Source organism: Schistocerca nitens, chromosome 9, assembly GCF_023898315.1.
Source record: "Schistocerca nitens isolate TAMUIC-IGC-003100 chromosome 9, iqSchNite1.1, whole genome shotgun sequence".
NCBI lineage: Eukaryota > Metazoa > Arthropoda > Insecta > Orthoptera > Acrididae > Schistocerca > Schistocerca nitens.
Window position 1 is genome coordinate 433959248 of NC_064622.1, and position 24252 is coordinate 433983499.

At 45.9% G+C, this 24252-nt stretch overlaps 1 protein-coding gene across 1 annotated transcript in view; it reads right to left on the reverse strand.

The window, feature by feature from the left end:
* LOC126202894 (scavenger receptor class B member 1) overlaps positions 1-24252 on the reverse strand; it is a 750245-nt gene that overhangs the window by 677341 nt on the left and 48652 nt on the right. Inside the window, exon 2 of the mRNA XM_049936968.1 lies at positions 13624-13694. Within this exon, the coding sequence (XP_049792925.1) occupies positions 13624-13648 (25 nt within the window). The 5' untranslated portion in view covers positions 13649-13694. The remainder of the gene's footprint in view (positions 1-13623; positions 13695-24252) is intronic.

The window sequence follows — 24252 nt, forward strand, 5'->3', positions numbered from 1 at the left end:
TGGAATAGTGCCTTTCTATCCAATGACGATGGGCCGCGGTATCCACAGGAGATTAGCCAACAACGCCCCTTCTTCTGCATCAGAGCGGGAATATTAGCCTATGACTAAGGCCCACCAATGGTAGCCATACCAATTTTTAACCAATACGATCACTTCTCCAGCACGAACGCGAGAAAACTCACCTTTATAAAAGGACGCGACACTCGTCTCTGGCAGTGCTTAAACAATAGTGGACACCAGAAGATCCTGAGGAACATCCCAGCAGAGGGGTCGAAACGTCGATCATTTTAGAAGAAATATGACGCGGCCTAATACGCGACTACAGTAAACTGCTGCCCGAAAGGTAGCAACTTGTCTCGCTTGATCTGTGTAGTATGCTACAAGTATCTCATACCGTCTAGTTGCCTTTCCTCTGTTGACCTACTTTAGTTGAAATTTTATTTCGCGAACACTTGTCTCAATATCTATAATTTCCACGTTAGTGCGATCTTATTACACTACTGGCCATTAAAATTGCTACAACAAGAAGAAATGCAGATGATAAACGGGTATTCATTGGACAAATATATTATACTAGAACTGACATGTGATTACATTTTCACGCAATTTGGGTGCATAGATCCTGACAGTACCCAGAACAATCACCTCTGGTCCTAATAACGGCCTAGATACGCCTGGGCATTGAGTCAAACAGAGCTTGGATGGCGTGTACAGGTACAGCTGCCCATCCAGCTTCAACACGATACCACAGTTCATCAAGAGTAGTGACTGGCGTATTGTGACGAGCCAGTTGCTCGGCCACCATTGAGCAGACGTTTTCAATTGGTGAGAGATCTGGAGAATGTGCTGGCCAGGGCAGCAGTCGAACATTTAGTGTATCCAGAAAGGCTTGTACAGGACCTGCAACATGCGGTCGTGCATTATCCTGCTGAAATGTAGGGTTTCGCAGGGATCGAATGAAGAGTAGAGGCCGGCCGCGGTGGTCTAGCGGTTCTGGGCGCTCAGTCCGGAACCGCGCGACTGCTACGGTCGCAGGTTCGAATCCTGCCTCGGGCATGGATGTGTGTGATGTCCTTAGGTTAGTTAGGTTTAACTAGTTCTAAGTTCTAGGGGACTAATGACCACAGATGTTAAGTCCCATAGTGCTCAGAGCCATTTGAACCATTTTTGTCATGGGTCGTAACACATCTGAAATGTAACGTCCACTGTTCAAAGTGCCGTCAATACGAACAAGAGGTGACCGAGACGTGGAACCAATGGCACCCCATACCATCACGCCGGGTGGTACGCCATTATGGCGATGACAAATACACGCTTCCAATGTGCGTTCACCGCGATGTCGCGAAACACGCATGCGACCATCATGATGTTGTAAACAGAACCTGGATTCATCCGAAAAAATGACGCTTTGCCATTCGTGCACCCAAGCTCGTCGTTGAGTACACCATCGCAGGTGCTCCTGTCTGTGATACAGCGTCAAGGGTAACCGCAGCCATGGTCTCCGAGCTGATAGTCCATGCTGCTGCAAACGTCGTCGAACTGTTCGTGCAGATGGTTGTTGTCTTGCAAACGTCCCCATGTGTTGACTCAGGGATCGAGACGTGGCTGCACGATTCCTTACAGCCATGTGGATAAGATGCATGTCATCTCAATTGATAGTGATACGAGGCCGTTGGGATCCAGCACGGCGTTCCTTATTACGCTCCTGAACCCACCGATTCCATATTCTGCTAACAGTCATTGGATCTCGACCAACGCGAGCAGCAATGTCGCGATACGATAAACCGCAATCGCAATTGGCTACAATCCGACCTTTATCAACGTCGGAAACGTGATGGTACGCATTTCTCCTCTTTACACGAGGCATCACAACAACGTTTCACCAGGCAACGCCGGTCAATTGCTGTTTGTGTATGAGAAATCGGTTGGAAACTTTCCTCACGTCAGCACGTTGTAGGTGTCGCCACCGGCGCCAACCTTGTGTGAATGCTCTGAAAAACAATCATTTGCACATTACAGCATCTCCTTCCTGTCAGTTAAATTTCGCGTCTGTAGAACGTCATTTTCGTGGTGTAGCAATTTTAATGGCCAGTAGTGTACTTCACTATGCCACGTGGCAAGATTATGTGGATGGTGGCTGGAGTTATAATAGGTTAGTATGTAAGTTCGTAATATTTTTTGTTTTTCACGTTAGTATTACGGTTGTTATGGGTTTATTTATCGTCTGTTATTTTTATTTCTAGTTTACATATTGTCATTTGGAGCTGTGGACGCTAGAAAATAGAATGCCAAGTCAAGAAATCGGAATATTTCTGACATATTCTTCTGTTTAAGTTCAGTAGAGGGTTGGCAGAAACGTTTGCGCTTTGTATGGTGATAATGCCACTGAACAGAGCAAGCCAAAAAAATGGCTTTCCCGTTTTTACATTAGCAAATCTCCACGTTCAGGAATACCTTCGGAGTTTGATGAAGATCGTTTAATCGCATTAATACACAACGATCCAGGTCAGTGTACAAGAGAACTGGCAAATGTGATGCACTTTGATCATTCCACCATTGTTCGACATTTGCATGCAATGGGGAAGTTTCATAAGTCTAGTCTATGGTTACCGTATGCTCTAAGCCAAAATAACGAAAGTCAACATGTGGCCATAGGTGCATCTCTGTTTGCTCGTCATCAATTGGTTCGTGATCAAAGCCAACCATTGCTATCGTGTATCGTTACTGGAGACAAGAAATGGTGTCTTTAAGCTTATATCAGGAAAAGAAAGAAATGTTTGATCCCAAACAAAGCAGCAACTCCCAATACAAAGACCTGCGTGCACCCACGAAAGGTAATGTTATGCATTTGGTGGAACAGCGACGATGTGGTATACTGCGAATTGCTTCGCTCAGGTGTAGTCAGCACTGGTGACATTTATTGTCAACAACTGAGACATCTTGCAGACACAATCCAAGAACCACAACCAGGAGGACAGCGTGAAGTGACGTTGCTCTATGATAACGCCTGCCCGCATTCTGTTGATCTGATAAAAAGCACTACACAGGAGTGTGGTTGGGAAGTCATTCCGCACCCATTTTATTCACCTGATCTCGCTTCCTCATATTTTTGTGTTTCCGTTCTCTAAGGCAGCAACTTGTCTCGCGTGATCTGTGTAGTATGGTACAGGTATCTCATATCGTCTAGTTGACTTTCCTCTATTGACCTATTTTAGTTAAATTTTTGTTTCGTGAACACTTGTCTCAATATCTATTATTTCGGCATTAGTGCGATCTTGTTACTTCACTATGTCACGTGGCAAGATCATGTGGGTGCTGGCTTCAAGGAATATCCTTTCCGGATGAAAATGCGCTCCTAACACGGCTCGACGAGTTCTCCGCCTCAAAATCGCGCGATTTCTACAGTCGCGGAACTGAAAAGTTATCCCTGTGTTGGCGACTGTTGCAAACAGTGATGACTAAAGTCTCTCTGAGGTGTATCTCTTGCGTACATCAAACTTATGGAAAAACGCTATAAAGCTATACACCAGCCTAATACGTCGATTAAACAACGTCCCAGTGGGGGAGTTGTAGAGACCAGCCGCCAGCCAATCTCATTTCTTTCTTGTGGGCCACATACAAGCTGTTTTTTGGTGCATGCAGAACCTTGTAAAGGGTGGCTGGCTGCTAACAATCCCCCCGACACCCTTCCCCCGCAGCATTCTGTCAGTCACAAAGCTATTCTATTCGAACTACAACAATGGCGCTGGATGCGATGACGCAGTAGTAGTGCCATCGGTTCGTGTTATTATCTTGGCCATGTATGCAAATTGCAGGGAATGATCATTCAGACTGTGAGCACTGTAGCAGGTGGAACCGTTTTCTCTCACCTTCCACCCCTCCCCCGCCTAGCCCCACCCACCGCAACAAATAATTATCCTGTAGCTTGCCCAATGAGAATCTTGGAATCACACATACACTCCTGGAAATGGAAAAAAGAACACATTGACACCGGTGTGTCAGACCCACCATACTTGCTCCGGACACTGCGAGAGGGCTGTACAAGCAATGATCACACGCACGGTACAGCGGACACACCAGGAACCGCGGTGTTGGCCGTCGAATGGCGCTAGCTGCGCAGCATTTGTGCACCGCCGCCGTCAGTGTCAGCCAGTTTGCCGTGGCATACGGAGCTCCATCGCAGTCTTTAACACTGGCAGCATGCCGCGACAGCGTGGACGTGAACCGTATGTGCAGTTGACGGACTTTGAGCGAGGGCGTATAGTGGGCATGCGGGAGGCCGGGTGGACGTACCGCCGAATTGCTCAACACGTGGGGCGTGAGGTCTCCACAGTACATCGATGTTGTCGCCAGTGGTCGGCGGAAGGTGCACGTGCCCGTCGACCTGGGACCGGACCGCAGCGACGCACGGATGCACGCCAAGACCGTAGGATCCTACGCAGTGCCGTAGGGGACCGCACCGCCACTTCCCAGCAAATTAGGGTCACTGTTGCTCCTGGGGTATCGGCGAGGACCATTCGCAACCGTCTCCATGAAGCTGGGCTACGGTCCCGCACACCGTTAGGCCGTCTTCCGCTCACGCCCCAACATCGTGCAGCCCGCCTCCAGTGGTGTCGCGATAGGCGTGAATGGAGGGACGAATGGAGACGTGTCGTCTTCAGCGATGAGAGTCGCTTCTGCCTTGGTGCCAATGATGGTCGTATGCGTGTTTGGCGCCGTGCAGGTGAGCGCCACAATCAGGACTGCATACGACCGAGGCACACAGGGCCAACACCCGGCATCATGGTGTGGGGAGCGATCTCCTACACTGGTCGTACACCACTGGTGATCGTCGAGGGGACACTGAATAGTGCACGGTACATCCAAACCGTCATCGAACCCATCGTTCTACCATTCCCAGACCGGCAAGGGAACTTGCTGTTCCAACAGGACAATGCACGTCCGCATGTATCCCGTGCCACCCAACGTGCTCTAGAAGGTGTAAGTCAACTACCCTGGCCAGCAAGATCTCCGGATCTGTCCCCCATTGAGCATGTTTGGGACTGGATGAAGCGTCGTCTCACGCGGTCTGCACGTCCAGCACGAACGCTGGTCCAACTGAGGCGCCAGGTGGAAATGGCATGGCAAGCCGTTCCACAGGACTACATCCAGCATCTCTACGATCGTCTCCATGGGAGAATAGCAGCCTGCATTGCTGCGAAAGGGGGATATCCACTGTACTAGTGCCGACATTGTGCATGCTCTGTTGCCTGTGTCTATGTGCCTGTGGTTCTGTCAGTGTGATCATGTGATGTATCTGACCCCAGGAATGTGTCAATAAAGTTTCCCCTTCCTGGGACAATGAATTCACGGTGTTCTTATTTCCATTTCCAGGAGTGTATTTAGATATCGTAAGAGAGTACAGTTGAACGCACTGCCCAAATGTCAGTACAGTATTCACAACGCAAGAATTTCCATTACACATTTATCGCGCATGGTCGCCGTCGGTGACGTTCTAATGTCTCCATTTTTGAGGACTTTTGTGCTAGCAGAGATATAATAGACTTAGTATCGTCATTTTTGCATCTGATAAGAGTAACAGTTAGAACATACTTTTAGGATATGGCAAAGCACTTACAGGACTAGCCCAATAAACAGGAAAGGGCTGGCAGAAACTGAATGCAGACTTCGATCCTGTCACCTACTCGGCCCTACACAGCGGGTCGAGCTACTGTACGAGAGCAACCTAGTCAGTTACGCACTAGCGCTCTCTTTTGAGTGCGAATGACGGAAACTGTCTTTGGTAAACCACCACCATCTAAAGATAGGAGCATAGAGTGATAACGGCTGCGGCAGTCGATCGCTTGTATACCTAACGCTCAGTTGTGCTGGCATCTCACCCATCGAGTGACGAACACCGCAGAAACTCACCACCGCCGCTGTGGTCTTTGCGACGCAGACGGATTTCTCTCTACTCAGTCGCACCATAGGCTGCCTCTGACGCAGCTTCAACTCTTGGGAACTGCAGAACACTCACAACACATAAATACGTCCATGAGTCGTCTGCCTTCATCAGGCTCATAACGTGGCCTCTGCTCTGCCACTTGAACGCGACAATGAAAAGCGACGGTCACCAGATGTTATCCTAGAGTCGAACACGACACCTGCGACTACAGAGCCTCCCCTGATTGTAGCAGCCATAAATTGGCCCGTTCCCAACTGTTTATGTCGACACTGGATGACAAGAGTCCTGCCAAAATACAGTGTGGAAGTTACACGCAGATGCTGAAACATTAGAGTGCAAACTCAAGGTTATATGGGACAACATGGGAGCGGCCTGCCTTAAAACCGGTAACTTTTGTGCTATGCACGCCGCCGTCATCTCAGACAGTTTAGAGCACCGTGTCTCATTTGAATGGGTGTCCAGCAATAGACGGCGCTCCCTTTGCACCACTGCATCCGGCAGTATCACCAGCTCCAAACAAAAGGTAAAGAAGATAAAATGTCAGGTTTCTTGAACCGCTCCTCAGTTGCCTTCACGAGGCTGAGTGAGCTCTGTTCCAGCCATCCCACCAAGGAAACATCCCTGGCAGTACCGTAATTGGAACTCGGGTCTTCCTCACGGCAACCAGCACCGAGAGTTGAAAAGTATGATTAAAAAGTCAATGCCCAAACTGAAAGATGTTACAAAAAAGCCAATAACAAACACAGGGTGCTTGACTGTTACGGGGACAAATGAAAGGGCGAGTAGAGGACACTGCAACAAGCAACTATAATAAACAAAGGCCCAGAAACCAATGGTTTTCCCGAAATGACGTATTGTCACTGAGTACATGGACACTTTATAACAGAGTCCGCAAGGACCCAAAATGCAGGTATTCACTTGGGAAAAAAACACATAAAAATATACACTGTAGCGCCATAAACATTGGTGTAGGCATGTGTACTCAAATACAGAGATATGTAAACAGGCAGAATACGGCGCTGCTGTCAGCAACGCCTATATAAGACAACAAATGTCTGGCGCAGGTTAGATCGGTTACTGCTGCTACAATGGCTGGTTACCAACATTATGTGAGTTTGAACGCGGAGTTATAATTGGCGCACGAGCGATGGGACGAAGCATCTCCGACGTAGCGATGAAGTGAGGATTTTTCCGTACGACCATTTCACGAGTATATAGTGAATATCAGGAATCCGGTAAAACATTAAATCACCGACATCGCTGTGGCCGGAAAAAGATCCTGGAAGAACGGGACCAACGACACCTGAAGAGAACCGTTCAACGTGACAGAAGTGAGAGTCAGCGTGCGAACTATTCAAAGAAACATCATCGATAACTCGTGTACCCTTGATGACTGCACGACACAAAGCTTTACGCCTCTCCTGGGTCCGTCAGCACCGACATTGGACTGTTGATGACCGGAAACATGATGCCTCGTTGGACGACTCTCGTTTCAAACTGTATCGAGCGGATGGACGTGTACGGATATGGAGACAACCTCATGAACCCATGGGTCCTGCAAGTCAGCAGGGGACTATAATGGTGTCGGGCATGTGCAGTTGGAGTGATATGGGACCCGATACGTCTATATACCACTCTACATCTACATCTACATTTATACTCCGCAAGCCACCCAACGGTGTGTGGCGGAGGGCACTCTAGGTGCCACTGTCATTACTTCCATTTCCTATTCCAGCCGCGAATGGTTCGCGGGAAGAACGACTGCCGGAAAGCCTCCGTGCGCGCGTGAATCTATCTAATTTTACATTCGTGATCTCTTCGGGAGGTATAAGTAGGGGGCAGCAATATATTCGATACCTCATCCAGAAACGCACCCTCTCGAAACCTGGACAGCACGCTACACCGCGATGCAGAGCGCCTCTCTTTTGCTAAACATTTCCGTAACGCTATCACGCTTACCAAATAACCCTGTGACGAAACGCGCCGCTCTTCTTAGGATCTTCTCCATCTCCTCCGTCAACCCGACCTGGTACGGATCCCACAACGATGAGCAGTACTCAAATATAGGTCGTCCGAGTGTATTGTAAGCCACCTCCTTTGTTGATGGACTACATTTTCTAAGGACTCTCCCAATGAATCTCAACCTGGCACCCGCCTTACCAACAATTAATTTTATACGGTCAAATCGTTCCGTACGCGTACTCCCAGATATTTTACAGAAGTAACTGCTACCGGTGTTTGTTCCGCTATCATATAATCATACAATAAAGGATCCTTCTTTCTATGTATTCGCAATACATTACATTTGTCTATGTTAAGGGTCAGTTGCCACTCCATGCACCAAGTGCTTATCCGCTGCAGATCTTCCTGCGTTTCGCTGCAATTTTCTAATGCTGGAACTTCTGTGTATACTACAGCATCGTCCGCGAAAAGCCGCATGGAACTTCCGACACTATCTACTAGGTCATTTATATATATTGTGAAAAGCAATGGTCCCATAACACTCCCCTGTGGCACGCCAGAGGTTATTTTAACGTCTGTAGACGTCTCTCCATTGAGAACAACAAGCTGTGTTCTGTTTGCTAAAAACTCTTCAATCCAGCCAAACAGCTGGTCTGATATTCCGTAGGCTTACTTTGTTTATCAGATGACAGTGCGGAACTGTATCGAATGCCTTCCGGAAGTCAAGGAAAATGGCATCTACCTGGGAGCCTGTATCTAATATTTTCTTGGTCTCATGAACTAATAAAGCTGTTTCCGGAATCCATGTTGATTGCTACAGAATAGATTCTGGGTTTCCAGGAATGACATGATACGCGAGCAAAAAACATGTTCTAAAATTCTACAACAGAACGATGTGAGAGATATAGGCCTATAGTTTTGCGCATCTACATGACGAATCCCCCAATCTAGGGCTGAGTCTCAACAGATCGCAGCGTGGCAACTGCTCTACCGAGTACAACACCCCGCCCGGTACCTAAGTCGTCTACAGACGATTCCGAGTCCCGACAGCGAATTATAGACACCCATGGTCGACCGGTAGAGGCAGGGCGGCCCCGTCCGGCTGACTGGTGACACGTAAGCAACCTGTCTGATGACCTGCATCCATTCATGTCGATTGTGCATTCCGACGGACTTGGACAATTCCAGCAGGACAATGCGACACCCCACATGTTCAGAGTTGCTACAGAGAGGCTCCAAGAGCACTCTTCTGAGTTTAAACACCTCCGCTGGCCACCAAACTCCTCAGACATGAAACTTATAAGCGTATCTGGGATGCCTTGCAATGTGCTCATCAGAACAGATCTCCACACCTCGTACTCTTACGGATTTATGGACAGCCCTGCAGGATTCATGGTGTTAGTTCCCTAAGCACCACTTCAGTCATTAATCGAGGCCATGCCACGTCGCGTTGCGGCACTTCTGCGTGCTCGCGGGGGTCCTACACGATATTATGCAGGTGTTGTAGTTTCTTTGCCTGTTCAGTGTATGGTCTGCGTGACCACCGTTCATGGGAAGGCAGTCCTTATTAAGTGTCCTCATCGACACCCGTACTTGTTCAAAAACCCCAGGCGAGTTTCGGACGCATTGACACCCATCCACAATGCATTACCAGAGTTCATCGATACTGTCAACAGCTCTGGAATATGCCAAAGCTTTTAAATGTCCCCACACAAAAAAGTCCAATGGGTTCAATTGGGAGAACTCAGGGGTCATAGCATTGGCGAGAAAGTCTGCAGGAAACCCGGAACTGGTACTCTCCTCTGACAGTGCCCCACTCTTTTTGCGCAATGGTCTTATTGTCAGTGTGGAACGACATGTTAAATCTACATTCTGAAGTCCCTCCGTAATTAGTTGTTAGTTTCTTTAAGCTGTATTACTACACTCCTGGAAATTGAAATAAGAACACCGTGAATTCATTGTCCCAGGAAGGGGAAACTTTATTGACACATTCCTGGGGTCAGATACATCACATGATCACACTGACAGAACCACAGGCACATAGACACAGGCAACAGAGCATGCACAATGTCGGCACTAGTACAGTGTATATCCACCTTTCGCAGCAATGCAGGCTGCTATTCTCCATTGGAGACGATCGTAGAGATGCTGGATGTAGTCCTGTGGAACGGCTTGCCATGCCATTTCCACCTGGCGCCTCAGTTGGACCAGCGTTCGTGCTGGACGTGCAGACCGCGTGAGACGACGCTTCATCCAGTCCCAAACATGCTCAATGGGGGACAGATCCGGAGATCTTGCTGGCCAGGGTAGTTGACTTACACCTTCTAGAGCACGTTGGGTGGCACGGGATACATGCGGACGTGCATTGTCCTGTTGGAACAGCAAGTTCCCTTGCCGGTCTAGGAATGGTAGAACGATGGGTTCGATGACGGTTTGGATGTACCGTGCACTATTCAGTGTCCCCTCGACGATCACCAGTGGTGTACGGCCAGTGTAGGAGATCGCTCCCCACACCATGATGCCGGGTGTTGGCCCTGTGTGCCTCGGTCGTATGCAGTCCTGATTGTGGCGCTCACCTGCACGGCGCCAAACACGCATACGACCATCATTGGCACCAAGGCAGAAGCGACTCTCATCGCTGAAGACGACACGTCTCCATTCGTCCCTCCATTCACGCCTGTCGCGACACCACTGGAGGCGGGCTGCACGATGTTGGGGCGTGAGCGGAAGACGGCCTAACGGTGTGCGGGACCGTAGCCCAGCTTCATGGAGACGGTTGCGAATGGTCCTCGCCGATACCCCAGGAGCAACAGTGTCCCTAATTTGCTGGGAAGTGGCGGTGCGGTCCCCTACGGCACTGCGTAGGATCCTACGGTCTTGGCGTGCATCCGTGTGTCGCTGCGGTCCGGTCCCAGGTCGACGGGCACGTGCACCTTCCGCCGACCACTGGCGACAACATCGATGTACTGTGGAGACCTCACGTCCCACGTGTTGAGCAATTCGGCGGTACGTCCACCCGGCCTCCCGCATGCCCACTATACGCCCTCGCTCAAAGTCCGTCAACTGCACATACGGTTCACGTCCACGCTGTCGCGGCATGCTACCAGTGTTAAAGACTGCGATGGAGCTCCGTATGCCACGGCAAACTGGCTGACACTGACGGCGGCGGTGCACAAATGCTGCGCAGCTAGCGCCATTCGACGGCCAACACCGCGGTTCCTGGTGTGTCCGCTGTGCCGTGCGTGTGATCATTGCTTGTACAGCCCTCTCGCAGTGTCCGGAGCAAGTATGGTGGGTCTGACACACCGGTGTCAATGTGTTCTTTTTTCCATTTCCAGGAGTGTAATTACATGATTATTGGTATTTGTGCTGGTGCCGGTGAAGGAGTACTTAGGGTGTCGACCACTTGAGCTCAAGTTCACGTTTCAAACTACGGTGAGGTCAGTGGCATTTTCTTAGACTCAAAAGCCCACAGCAGGCCACAATCGTACAACAACGCAGCTTCTAAAAGTGTGCTCTGTGAAAAATTTAAATCTCAGGTTTCACTTTAAAATCGTTATTAGGAGCGTAGAAGTGGATATAAAACTGGAGAGAAACTGACCTCTGTACTTTCTATATGATAAAAGAGAGCCAGTCAATATTTCTCTTTTTTCCTGAAATTGCTCGTAAGTTGGATACTTTGGTAGTTTGTTAGTTCTCTGATGTTCTTTTATTATAATTAAATGTCGCATTTTATTTATTGAACTAATTATGGCGTATTACAATTGTTGTATTGTAAACCTGAACAACGTAACATTAGAAGTTAGATTTGGTTTTTGCAGAAAGGAGGTAAGAATGAGGGACAGAAATGTGAAGGGAACGAAAGAGAGGCTACCGGATACGTGGAGCCTGAATAAAAATGAACAAGAATAACAAAATATTGATGATTTATGTGTATTTTAAATTTTATTTTGTAGTTTGTATTGTTTTTTATTTCAAATATTAGTACTAACAAAATCAGAGAAGATGAACTATCTCAAGCGGACGGCCATTGACAAACTCTCTATCCAAATTCAGCCGGCCGCGGTGGTCTAGCGGTTCTGGCGCTGCAGTCCGGAACCGCGGGGCTGCTACGGTCGCAGGTTCGAATCCTGCCTCGGGCATGGATGTGTGTGATGTCCTTAGGTTAGTTAGGTTTAAGTAGTTCTAAGTTCTAGGGGACTTATGACCTAAGATGTTGAGTCCCATAGTGCTCAGAGCCATTTGAACCATATCCAAATTCAAATCGCATCGTATAGTGTAAGCCATGAAGCGACCGAAAGTCTATACAGGCGTAAGACAGAATGTACAAAACACAAACCTCTGTATGGACATCAACCGATCACACTGTGATCAGAAACCAGAGACATCTTGAATAGTACAAATTCTTTAGGTATCATACAGAGCGCATCTACACTCCAGCTATGGCGAGCTACAGTCAACAAACTATGGATCACGATCTTTCCTAAGCAAGCCCTTTGCATATGATGAAAATGTGAACTGAAAAAAATTGTGAAATCCTATACATTAAGGAGCGAAATAAGGACAACAAGCATACCTATGGGAAGATGTGATCTCGTTGGGAACCAAACCGATCTGTGTGGCTACAGAGAACCACAAAATATGTAGCTCTTGTTCCCCTGCCTGTCGCGTTTGGCAACTTGTACGCAGTAATATCTTCATCTGTCCTAAGACAGTGCTGTCGACTACGCAAGTTTCTGGCCGGACATAATTTAATAATTTTTCGGAGGCTAATTAATGCCAAATTTTAAAGGTAGTAGTGTATTATATCGCTTTGGTGAAGTGATGTGTCACAAGGCATCTACCTAACCGACGAATGATGATCACGACCATAAAAGTTCTATTTAAGTAATGAGTTAGTGTTGTATGCTGTTCGGAAGTTACTGCGTGTATTCTGCAGTGGATGCACGCAGTCGGGACGACGATAGCAAGCTTACTGCTTTCGAACGTTACCTGCCGTTTGGGCTGTTATTTCTTGTCGTCTGATCTTGTCTTGGAAGATATGTTGCCCACCATGGAAGAAGAACTGCCGTGACAATCGCAATGACACCGAGAGAACGGCGGAAGCTGTTTTGGCTGTCACTTTTCTGTTATCTGTCATTCGCCTGAGAATGAACTTCGGTTAATATCAAATGAAACTGTAACTGATACAGCTCGTTTGTCAAAAAGTACTATATGAGGTTTTCGAGTATTATAAGGATCTTCAGTAAAATGCTGTTAAAGAAGAAAACTTCTACATCATTTCTTTGAATATTCAAATTTGTGAGAGAGTTTTTAACTTCCAGCACAGACGAAGTGGCAGAGGGAGACGTAGACTATACCAGCAAAGACATACACGGGATTTGTTTTTTTCTTTTTTCGGTTTAAACACAAGAAGTTTGAATCATTAAACAACGGCGAGCGAAAGTTTATTCATGAGTATAGCACATAACATAACATACAGACTGGGTAGAACACTCCAAAGTTTTAGTATTGCTGCTAATCACTCTCTTTAATGATATCTTGATATTATTTAAGCACTCTTGTACATGTACAATTTATACTAGCAATTACTATTGCCTTGTGTTATTATGTGGATGTAATGTGTGTGCGTACTGTACGTAGCGCTTCTGAAACTAAATAAACAAATACATTTTTTAAAAAAGTTGCCTGGCGTATTGTTTAGCAGGTGTACTCACCGACAGTGCGCAGCCTGTTGTGCATGGCTAAGGTCTGCGTCTTCTCGCACCTCGAGTACAGGTAACCAACTGTGCAGAACGAGAAAACATTGTCACTATCATCAAAGAATAAACATGAAAACTATAAACAACAAGAATAATTTTTAATCGTTTTTTTCTGTGTCTTGTATTTCCATTTTTCCTCAACAGAATCTGTAAATTTTTTATCCATTTTGGTTGGCGAGCATCGCAGTTTTTCTTGTAGATTACGCTGCAGGAAATACTGCAACCAGCCATAAGTGTTGTTGAAACGATTTTATTATACCATCACTAGTTCCGGGCCTGAGCTCATCGTCAGATGATAGAGTTGACTTCTATGCAAGTTTTACGTTTGCATCTTCTCGAAAAGCCCTCCTTTACATATTATAGGACAGCGCTTTGGTTTTCTGTTACAATCCATACTGATCAATGAACTAAACTAAAAACAAAATGATGGAGACATTTGTGTACAAATGTAAACAAATGACGGATACATTTGTTGACATTCGTAACAAAATGCATCCGCCATATTGTTTTTAGTTCAGTTCATTGATTAGTATGGATTGTATCCACATCAAAAAACGTTTTACATCACCCCAGTTCCCAGAACTCCTGAAGACGTTGACTGTGGATATTGTATCACAGACACAGCCCCTTTGACTGTTCATAGATGTCATTAAACCCGACCAAGGATGTAAACAACCATGCATGAGCACCACCTATTAGACGGAGGGGGTCCGACAGCCGATCAGTTCCAGTCATTCCTCCAGGAAGGGGGTACACGGCTCGTGTTTAGTTCAACCATGCCTCCACGGTCGTTACCGCGGTTCAATCGCGTCCGCATTGTTACTTTGTGCCAGGAAGGGCTCTCAACAAGGGAAGTGTCCAGGCGTCTCGGAGTGAACCAAAGTAACGTTGTTCGGACATGGGGGGATACAGAGATACAGGAACTGTCGACGACATACCTCGCTCAGGCCGCCCAAGGCTACTACTACTGCAGTGGATGACCGTTATCTACGGATTATGTCTCGGAGGAACCCTGACAGCAACGCCACCATGTTGAATAATGCTTTTCGTGCAGCCACAGGACATCGTGTTACGTCTCAAACTTTGCGCAATAGGCTGCATGATGCGCAACTTCACTCCCGACGTCCAGGGTGAGGTCCATCTTAGCATCCACGACACAATGCAGCGCGGTACAGATGGGCCCAACAACATGCCGAATGGCCCCTTCAGGATTGGCATCATGTTCTCTTCACCGATGAGTGTCGTATGCCTTCAACCAGACAATCGTCGGAGACGTGTTTGGAGGCAACCCGGTCAGACTGAACCCCTCAGACACACTGTCCAGCCAGTTCATCAACGTGAAGGTCCCTGATGTTTTAGTGTGGCATTATGTGGGGCCGACGTTCGCCGCTTATGGTCATGGAAGGCGCCCTAACGGATGTACGATACGTGAATGCCATTCTCTCACCGATAGTGCAACCACATCGGCGACACATTCGTCTTCATGGACGACAATTCGCGCCCCCATCGTGCACATCTCGTGAATGACTTCCTCCAGGATAACAACATTGCTCGACTAGAGAGGCCAGCATGTTCTCCAGAGATGAAACCTATCGACAGAGATGGAACAGATTTAAAAGGGCTGTTTATGGACGACGTGACCCAGCAACCACTCTCAGGGATCTACGCCGAATCACCGTTGAAGAATGAGACAATCTGGACCAACAGTGCCTTGATGAACTTGTGGATAGTATGCCACGACGAATACAGGCATTCATCAATGCAAGAGGACGTGCTACTGGGTATTAGAGGTACCGGTGTGTACAGCAATCTGGACCACCACCTCTGAACGTCTCGCTGTATGGTGGTACAACATGTAATGTGTGGTTTTCATGAGCAATAAAAAGGGCGGAAATGATGTTTATGTTGATCTCTATTCCAATTTTCTGTAGTGGTTCCGCAACTCTCGGAACTGAGGTGATGCAAAATATTTTTTGATGTGTGTAATAGAAAAGGAAACGTATGTGCCATTTGTTTTTAGTTCTTTCAAAGATTGTAAAAGAAAATCAAACCTCTGTCCGATAATATTAAAAGGAGGGCTTTTCACGAAGACACAACACTAAACTTGCAGAGAAGTCAACGCTATCATTTGACGATGGGCTCAGGCCCGAAACTAGTAATAATATAATAAAATCATCTCAAGAATACTTGAGCCGGTCGCGGTGGCCTCGCGGTTCTAGGCGCTCAGTCCGGAGCCGCGTGACTGCTACGGTCGCAGGTTCGAATCCTGCCTCGGGCATGGATGTGTGTGATGTCCTTAGGTTAGTTAGTTTTAAGTAGTTCTAAGTTCTAGGGGACTGATGACCACAGATGTTAAGTCCCATAGTGCTCAGAGCCATTTGAACCATTTTCAAGAATACTTGGGGCTGGTTGCAGTATTTCCTACAGTGTAATGTAACTCTTTTGCCTGGTGCTACATTCACAATCAAAATTACATTTTTTTCCTTAATACATTCTCGTATAAGCAGCTGTACAGAATTCGGCGAACGGAAACTGGCAGTCTGACAAAACGTCACTGAGTTAATAGATCTGAAACGCTGCTGTTTATAAACTTAAAAGTTAGATGCACTATGACGCTTACGATAGCAGGGTAATCCCAAAAATTATTTGAAGGTTATTATAGCCCAAGCGTCAAAATGCTTAACTTTAGCTTACACATAAAATAGGCAGAAGATGTGGAAACACGATTAAACTAAACACGGTACGATAGAGACGCATAATCAGTTGAAATACCTACGTTTACTTTGTAATAGTAGCAAAAGAGCCATCCCTCTGTCACCTTGCTCAGAATAATTGAACATAAAGACTTAATACTAACACCTAATTAGTAGCCCACTCTCCAGTATGCTTCGAAGCTTTTGTGCATTGTGTTTGGGTCTATCATGTACCTATACTGTCTGGATTGCAGACGACTCAACAAATTTGTTTGTAAGTTGTCTGCAATTATAGTCATCTTAATTTCTCAAAATGTTGAGAAAAACCGTGTCACTTAATCGACAAACAACTTTATGGCAGTGGAGATACGCCTTTTAAACAAACGTGGATTTTATAACACGTGTACCAGTAATAAATCTAGGACCGAACAAGTTCGCTGCTCGACGTTCTAAATGTTCAAGAATACTCATGCATCTCCGTTACTTGGACCTCACAGACGTAATGCTGAGGAGTAGCACGCTTCTCTGTACTTTATCTTCTTTACACCTTTTAAACCCCAGGAAGTGTCTGGTAGACTGTTTCGAAGACACACACGTGCTGAGTGCATTCCGATTCTTTGCACAAAACAAAATTGGAAAAATATAACTGGCTGTACAGCTTAGACACCATACTAGTTTTCCACACGCTAATGATGTGAGTGTGTGCAGATCGTAAAAGTAACTTACATAACTTCCTTAACACAATAATTTTGTTCAGTGAGTAACTGTTAATATTCGTCTCTTGATATTTACAAGATGTATAATTATGCTAACTGAATGACAGAAGTAAATTTGAAACTTCCTGGCAGACTAAAACTGTGTGCCCGACCGAGACTCGAACTCGGGACCTTTTGCCTTTCGCGGGCAAGTGCTCTACCAACTGAGCTACCGAAGCACGACTCACGCCCGGTACTCACAGCTTTACTTCTGCCAGTACCTCGTCTCCTACCTTCCAAACTTTACAGAAGCTCTCCTGCGAACCTGCAGAACTAGCACTCCTGAAAGAAAGGATATTGCGGAGACATGGCTTAGCCACAGCCTGGGGGATGTTTCCAGAATGAGATTTTCACTCTGCAGCGGAGTGTGCGCTGATATGAAACTTCCTGGCAGATTAAAACTGTGTGCCCGACCGAGACTCGAACTCAGGACCTTTGCCTTTCGCGGGCAAGTGCTCTACCAACTGAGCTACCGAAGCACGACTCACGCCCGGTACTCACAGCTTTACTTCTGCCAGAAGTAAAGCTGTGAGTACCGGGAGTGAGTCGTGCTTCGGTAGCTCAGTTGGTAGAGCACTTGCCCGCGAAAGGCAAAAGGTCCCGAGTTCGAGTCTCGGTCGGGCACACAGTTTTAATCTGCCAGGAAGTTTCATATCAGCGCACACTCCGCTGCAGAGTGAAAATCTCATTCTAGAAGTAAATTTGTTTATGATCGGGTCCACGGTGTGCAAACACATTTTTTCTTGCCTTACCAAAACACGTCTAGCTGAAGCTGTAGCACCAACAGTGGTTTTTTTCCTTGTCTCCAAATGTTGTGGTTTTTGTGGTTTTCTGTGTTACTATTTAACAACAGTGACAGTGAAAGTTTTTCACAGTGAAGATAATGGGGAAACCAAAATGTGAAAGAAAACCAACTGTAATCACAAACATAAAGAACCACAAAACCACAGTATAGGGTAAAAAAATTAAATCAAAAAAACACTGACGTTGTTGTCACTTCAGCGAAACATGTCTGGGTAAAAGACGAAAAAGTTGTGTTTGCTGAAGGCGAATCCCATCAAAAAATAATTTCATTTGTAAACAAACACGGAAGCAAGGGCTTCAACTTCAAGATGAGTGCTAGAAGTTATGTTTACATATCTGGTCGATATCCAAGCAGCAGAGTCAGTCATTATTCAAAAATTGTGTTAGACTAGTCTGGTTTCGTAAAAATACAAACGAAGACTTCCGTATCGTTTCGCGTATGCCGTTACTTTAAAATAAACGTAGACACTACCGTGACAACAGGAGCAGTATTATCTACTGAAAAAGATGATTATGTGCAGAAAATCGAAACTGTTTGTTCGTTACTCGCAGGAGACATATATTGTGGAGATACAATCTGCTGAGACTTTTTTACTTACCGTTAACGCGACAAAACGCGTCAGATCCCGCCGCTTAAAACATGAAGCGGAACGTGACTGAGTTGTGCACTGTTATCAATAATCTCTGGTGATCACAGCTGTTATAATATTACTCTGAAAACAATTTTCCTTCGTTTAGTATTACATATTAAAACGTCTTCTACTTATGAAACAAAACTGAATTGATCAAGTCTGCATATTGTCTGTATAATATCAAAGGTGTCTACAATCTCTTTCCTTTATTTGCTCGTTTTCAGGAGGAATCTCCCATCTCATACTCAAAGTCTGTCCTTCGAACATCGCTCACTCTAAAACACAGCGTATAAATATTTATGGAGTGAGCATCCAGGTGTGCAAAACTGGATTTCTGCCGTCAACGTACGAAGGCGGTTGAAATGAAACCCTGAACTATTTGTTGTTATGCAAATGAGGTAATATAGAAAAATTACACATATATTGTGGTGCTAGTAAAAATAATTATTTATTTAGCACCACACGAAGGAAACTATGGTGAACGCACACTTACATGTGCTTCAAGATTAGTTGCGATGGAGACGATAAACAGATAAACAGAAGTCTCTGTATGTTCATCTTTATAGCGAGGGTTGCGGGACTCGGCTGTTCGATAGAGGATGTCAAATTACACTTCAGCCGTCAATTTTCAACCTTCTTTTATTTGGCAACTAGTTTCAGCGTTGTACTACGCCATCTTCAGGCCCCTGACCGACGTGTAGGAGTAATCTACCTCGCTTGTGATCCAAACAGGGGTCAGCAATACTGGTATCAGTAGATATTTAATTGCTGCAGGGACCACTTCAACTATCAACTGCGGACAGTTAGAAGAACGTTCAAACCACGCCAGTCAAAGGTGAAAACCCAAAGGCTTATTACTCCGATATGTGTACATAATTTTTATAGAGTTTACATGTTGCTGTGTCCATTACGGGCACTTATTATTCTCTCCCCAGCGATAAAACTGAGGTACTTCTTTGGGAAGTGCTCTGTTCGAACAAAACGTGCAGCTCGTTGGGTTGGCTGATGACACTAGTTTTGGTGACTGGAGGTGGTTCTTTACATGAAGCTAACATGGCCGACACAGGATCCATATTCTTCAGCGAGAAGGTTGGCTTGAGTCTGTCGACGGAGACGGCCCTCTGTCCATCGGGTGTTTCAACAACAAAGTGTTTTTAGAGCCTGGATGTACCAGACATGGTCAATCATAAGTTGCAGAGGTTTCCTCTGTGCGTCATGACTTACTTGAAGAGTTTCTGGATGGATGAGGACAGACATTGTCGAACATTAATTGGCTCAAGCGACGCAATGTGCCGGTTCAAGTTGAAGTTGGAATGTCACATTCCAGTGGCGTAGGATCAAAGAAATGGGCTGGAAGTGTAGTTGTCATGTCGAAGTCATTTCTGCAGCGTTGGTGCTATATTTTGGAATCTCATGAGAACAGAGGCACATTAAAAACGTTGGAAAGTTGTCAATCCAGTCATCTGAAAGCCGAGCTCCTTATGCTGCTGCCGTTTACTTTGCCGTTCGGTGCTGGATGGTAAGCAGTGTTTTCGGTGTGGTGTATAACAGTGTCTTTGTGAATCGAGTGAATAATTGACACTCAAACTGCCGTCCTTTGTCGGTGGTGAAGCTTTTCAGGGCTCCAAAACATGCGTTTTATGGTACTAAGAGAGTACTGATAACAGTTTCTGTAGAGATGTCCTTCAGTGGAACCTCCGCTGGCCAACGTGTAAACCTGTCCATCATTGTTAAGAGAGAGGTGAAGCCGTGAGAGCAAGGTAAAGGATACACTACATCAAAATCCATATGCGACAAGCGACTGGCAGCTTCACTGAAAACTTCACAAGCACTGTTTGTATGTTTTGAAGTTTTTGGTCGTTGACAGTGAACACATATTTTTACCCACAGCTTATTTCAATGAAGGCCAAATTAAACGTTGTCGAATCAAGTTCAAAATGGTTCAAATGGCTCTGAGCATTATGGGACAACTTCTGAGGTCATCAGTCCCCTAGAACTTAGAACTACTTAAACCTAACTAACCTAAGGACGTCACACACATCCATGCCCGAGGCTGGATTCGAACCTGCGACCGTAGCGGTCGCGCAGTTCCAGACTGTAGCACCTAGAACCGCTCGGCCACTTCGGCCGGCTCGAATCAAGCCTACTGCACCTTTGATATCAGAGTGAGCCAAGCCATGAAGAGTATGAAAGACTTGTTGGTAGTACGATGGAGGAACATTTGGCCTGAGTTAATACGTAGAATTGTCACCAAGTAACTGCGACCCATCTGGTCATAATATTGTTACGAACGCTAAGGAACAGGAGTTTGAACCCATATCTGGGTCACTGCTTCGCGTCATTGCAATATGTTTGACTGAAATGATGGCTGGCAACAAGATGTCCGCAACTTTGGAACATGTATCGGCAGGTATAGTCTCTCCTCCACGAAGGTATCGAATACCTGCGGTGAACTGACTGGAAAATTCCAGATGGCGCAGTTACCTGCGTGTTGCTTTTTTGGGCGCTATTTAAAGTCAAATGTTAATGGCTTGTGGTATGTGGCTACTATGAACTCTCTTCCTTCCAAAAGACAATCGAAATGTTTGGCTGCCGAATATGCTGCCAACAATTCACGGCAGTGTGTCAGTGAGAAACCTGAACAAAACCGCAACTGTTTCAGATGTTCCTTATCGCAGATGGTGTGAAGCAGCACCTGTAGCATATTCTGTAGCATCGACCATCAAAATTAAGGGAAGATCTGTTGGGAGATGAGCAAGCTGAGTTGCAAAAGGTTGTTTTTCTTTTAATTTCTTGAACGATTTTTCTGCTTCGTCAGTCCGTGTAACAGGGTTATTATCCTTCCTTTTGGTGTTCTGGCACAGATTAAGCAAAGTTAGTTGGATTTCTGCAGTACGTGATAACACATAACTGTAGAAATTCACAACTCCTAAAAAAAGCCTAGATCCGCTACAGTTTTCTGATGGCGCAAGTCCTTAATTATTTTCATTTTTTATAACGGTGAAAGTCCTTGATGTGACATGTAAGAACACAAGAATGATATCCCTTTCTCTCTAGAAATGCATTTTCCTACGTTAGCGTTAAGATTATATTTATCCAGCAATTGAAGAAGCTGTTGTATATTCATTATATGTCTTTCATTTGATCCTGAAGTACCGAGAATACCACCTGAATAAGAAGATACAAAAGGGAAATCATTCAAAATGCTATGAACAAATCGGTGGAATATTTCCACTGCACTCGTACTCCAATTGGCATCTTCAAAAATTCGAAAATTCCAAATAGTGTGATAACATCTGTTTTAGGCAAATCTTCTGGTGCAACAGAAATGTCATAATAAGCTCGAATGAAGTCAGTTTTATAAAATATCTTTCTGTTGCAAAGTTGGCAGTTGAAATCTTGTAAATGGATTATTGGATAACGGTCTGGTACTGTGACAGAGTTTAAAGCTCTCGAATCTCTACAGCGACACCAAGTTCCATCGTTATTTGAAACGAGATGGAGAGAAGTAGACCAGCAGCTTTTAGAATGAAGAAATATGCCAAGACTGAACATCTCTTGAAACTCAAGTTTCGCTTGCGTTAATTTTTCTGGTGACAAGCGTCTGGCTCATGCATGCACTGGAGGTCCTGTTGTTGTGATTGTGTTGCACATTAACTTCAGGAAAATCGTGATTAGGTTTTTCCGTGAGAATTTTATGATATCTCTTTAGCAAGTCTCAATATTTATTCTAGAGGTCAATCGAAAACAATAAAGTGTCAATAGGTACGTCTGCAGAGGCTGTGCTAGCGATTAAAGTCTCTCGGTCGAGCAACTTTTTAGACAACGTCACGCGACAGACGATAATGCATCAAGAAATCCGCACCAATAATTAAATGAATTTTATCCATAGTGGATACTGTTAAACTCCGTGACTGTTCCGTTTTAGGGTGTAGAAAAATTTCCGCTACCAGTCACAATAAAAGGTTATTTATTTGTCACATGACCGGTTTCGGGCTTGCGCCCATCTACAGGTGTTTATACATTCATGTACACGTTTATATGCTGGAGATCACTGTATAAATACAAAGAAATTATTTGCTGGTGACTAAACAGATACAAGTGGGACAATTGTAAGTGGCAAGGCAGCATTTGTCGAAAATATATCTGTACTTACCTAAAGCTGAAGCATCGTTATTATAGTTACGCTGTGGTGACCTTTTTTGCACTTAGTTACACACTTATTATCATTTTCACGTCCATATTTCAGTTTTATAAAGTTTAGCTGCATGTTTCACTAATACGATGTGTACTACTGAAATACACTGTGTTTACATACAAACATGTGGGCTCTGGTCAAAGAACTTAGATGTAGCAGGTGTAAAGATGATGCTCATACAGAAACATGTACGTTATGGTCAAAAAAACTTCGCCAAAGGAAGTGCAAGGGTGTTTCACATATAGAAACTTGAAAAGCTATTATAGACTGCGAAGTTCTTTGATATACATTATGAATTTTTTATCCACATTTTTGTTGGACAACAGTGTGCCTCAAAACAGTTCTAGCTGTCATTTTTTAATTTGTAACAGCTTTTAGTAATTTCATATATACACTCCTGGAAATTGAAATAAGAACACCGTGAATTCATTGTCCCAGGAAGGGGACACTTTATTGACACATTCCTGGGGTCAGATACATCACATGATCACACTGACAGAACCACAGGCACATAGACCCAGGCAACAGAGCATGCACAATGTCGGCACTAGTACAGTGTATATCCACCTTTCGCAGCAATGCAGGCTGCTATTTTCCCATGGAGACGATCGTAGAGATGCTGGATGTAGTCCTGTGGAACGGCTTGCCATGCCATTTCCACCTGGCGCCTCAGTTGGACCAGCGTTCGTGCTGGACGTGCAGACCGCGTGAGACGACGCTTCATCCAGTCCCAAACATGCTCAATGGGGGACAGATCCGGAGATCTTGCTGGCCAGGGTAGTTGACTTACACCTTCTAGAGCACGTTGGGTGGCACGGGATACATGCGGACGTGCATTGTCCTGTTGGAACAGCAAGTTCCCTTGCCGGTCTAGGAATGGTAGAACGATGGGTTCGATGACGGTTTGGATGTACCGTGCACTATTCAGTGTCCCCTCGACGATCACCAGTGGTGTACGGCCAGTGTAGGAGATCGCTCCCCACACCATGATGCCGGGTGTTGGCCCTGTGTGCCTCGGTCGTATGCAGTCCTGATTGTGGCGCTCACCTGCACGGCGCCAAACACGCATACGACCATCATTGGCACCAAGGCAGGAGCGACTCTCATCGCTGAAGACGACAGGTCTCCATTCGTCCCTCCATTCACGCCTGTCGCGACACCACTGGAGGCGGGCTGCACGATGTTGGGGCGTGAGCGGAAGACGGCCTAACGGTGTGCGGGACCGTAGCCCAGCTTCATGGAGACGGTTGCGAATGGTCCTCGCCGATACCCCAGGAGCAACAGTGTCCCTAATTTGCTGGGAAGTGGCGGTGCGGTCCCCTACGGCACTGCGTAGGATCCTACGGTCTTGGCGTGCATCCGTGCGTCGCTGCGGTCCGGTCCCAGGTCGACGGGCACGTGCACCTTCCGCCGACCACTGGCGACAACATCGATGTACTGTGGAGACCTCACGCCCCACGTGTTGAGCGATTCGGCGGTACGTCCACCCGGCCTCCCGCATG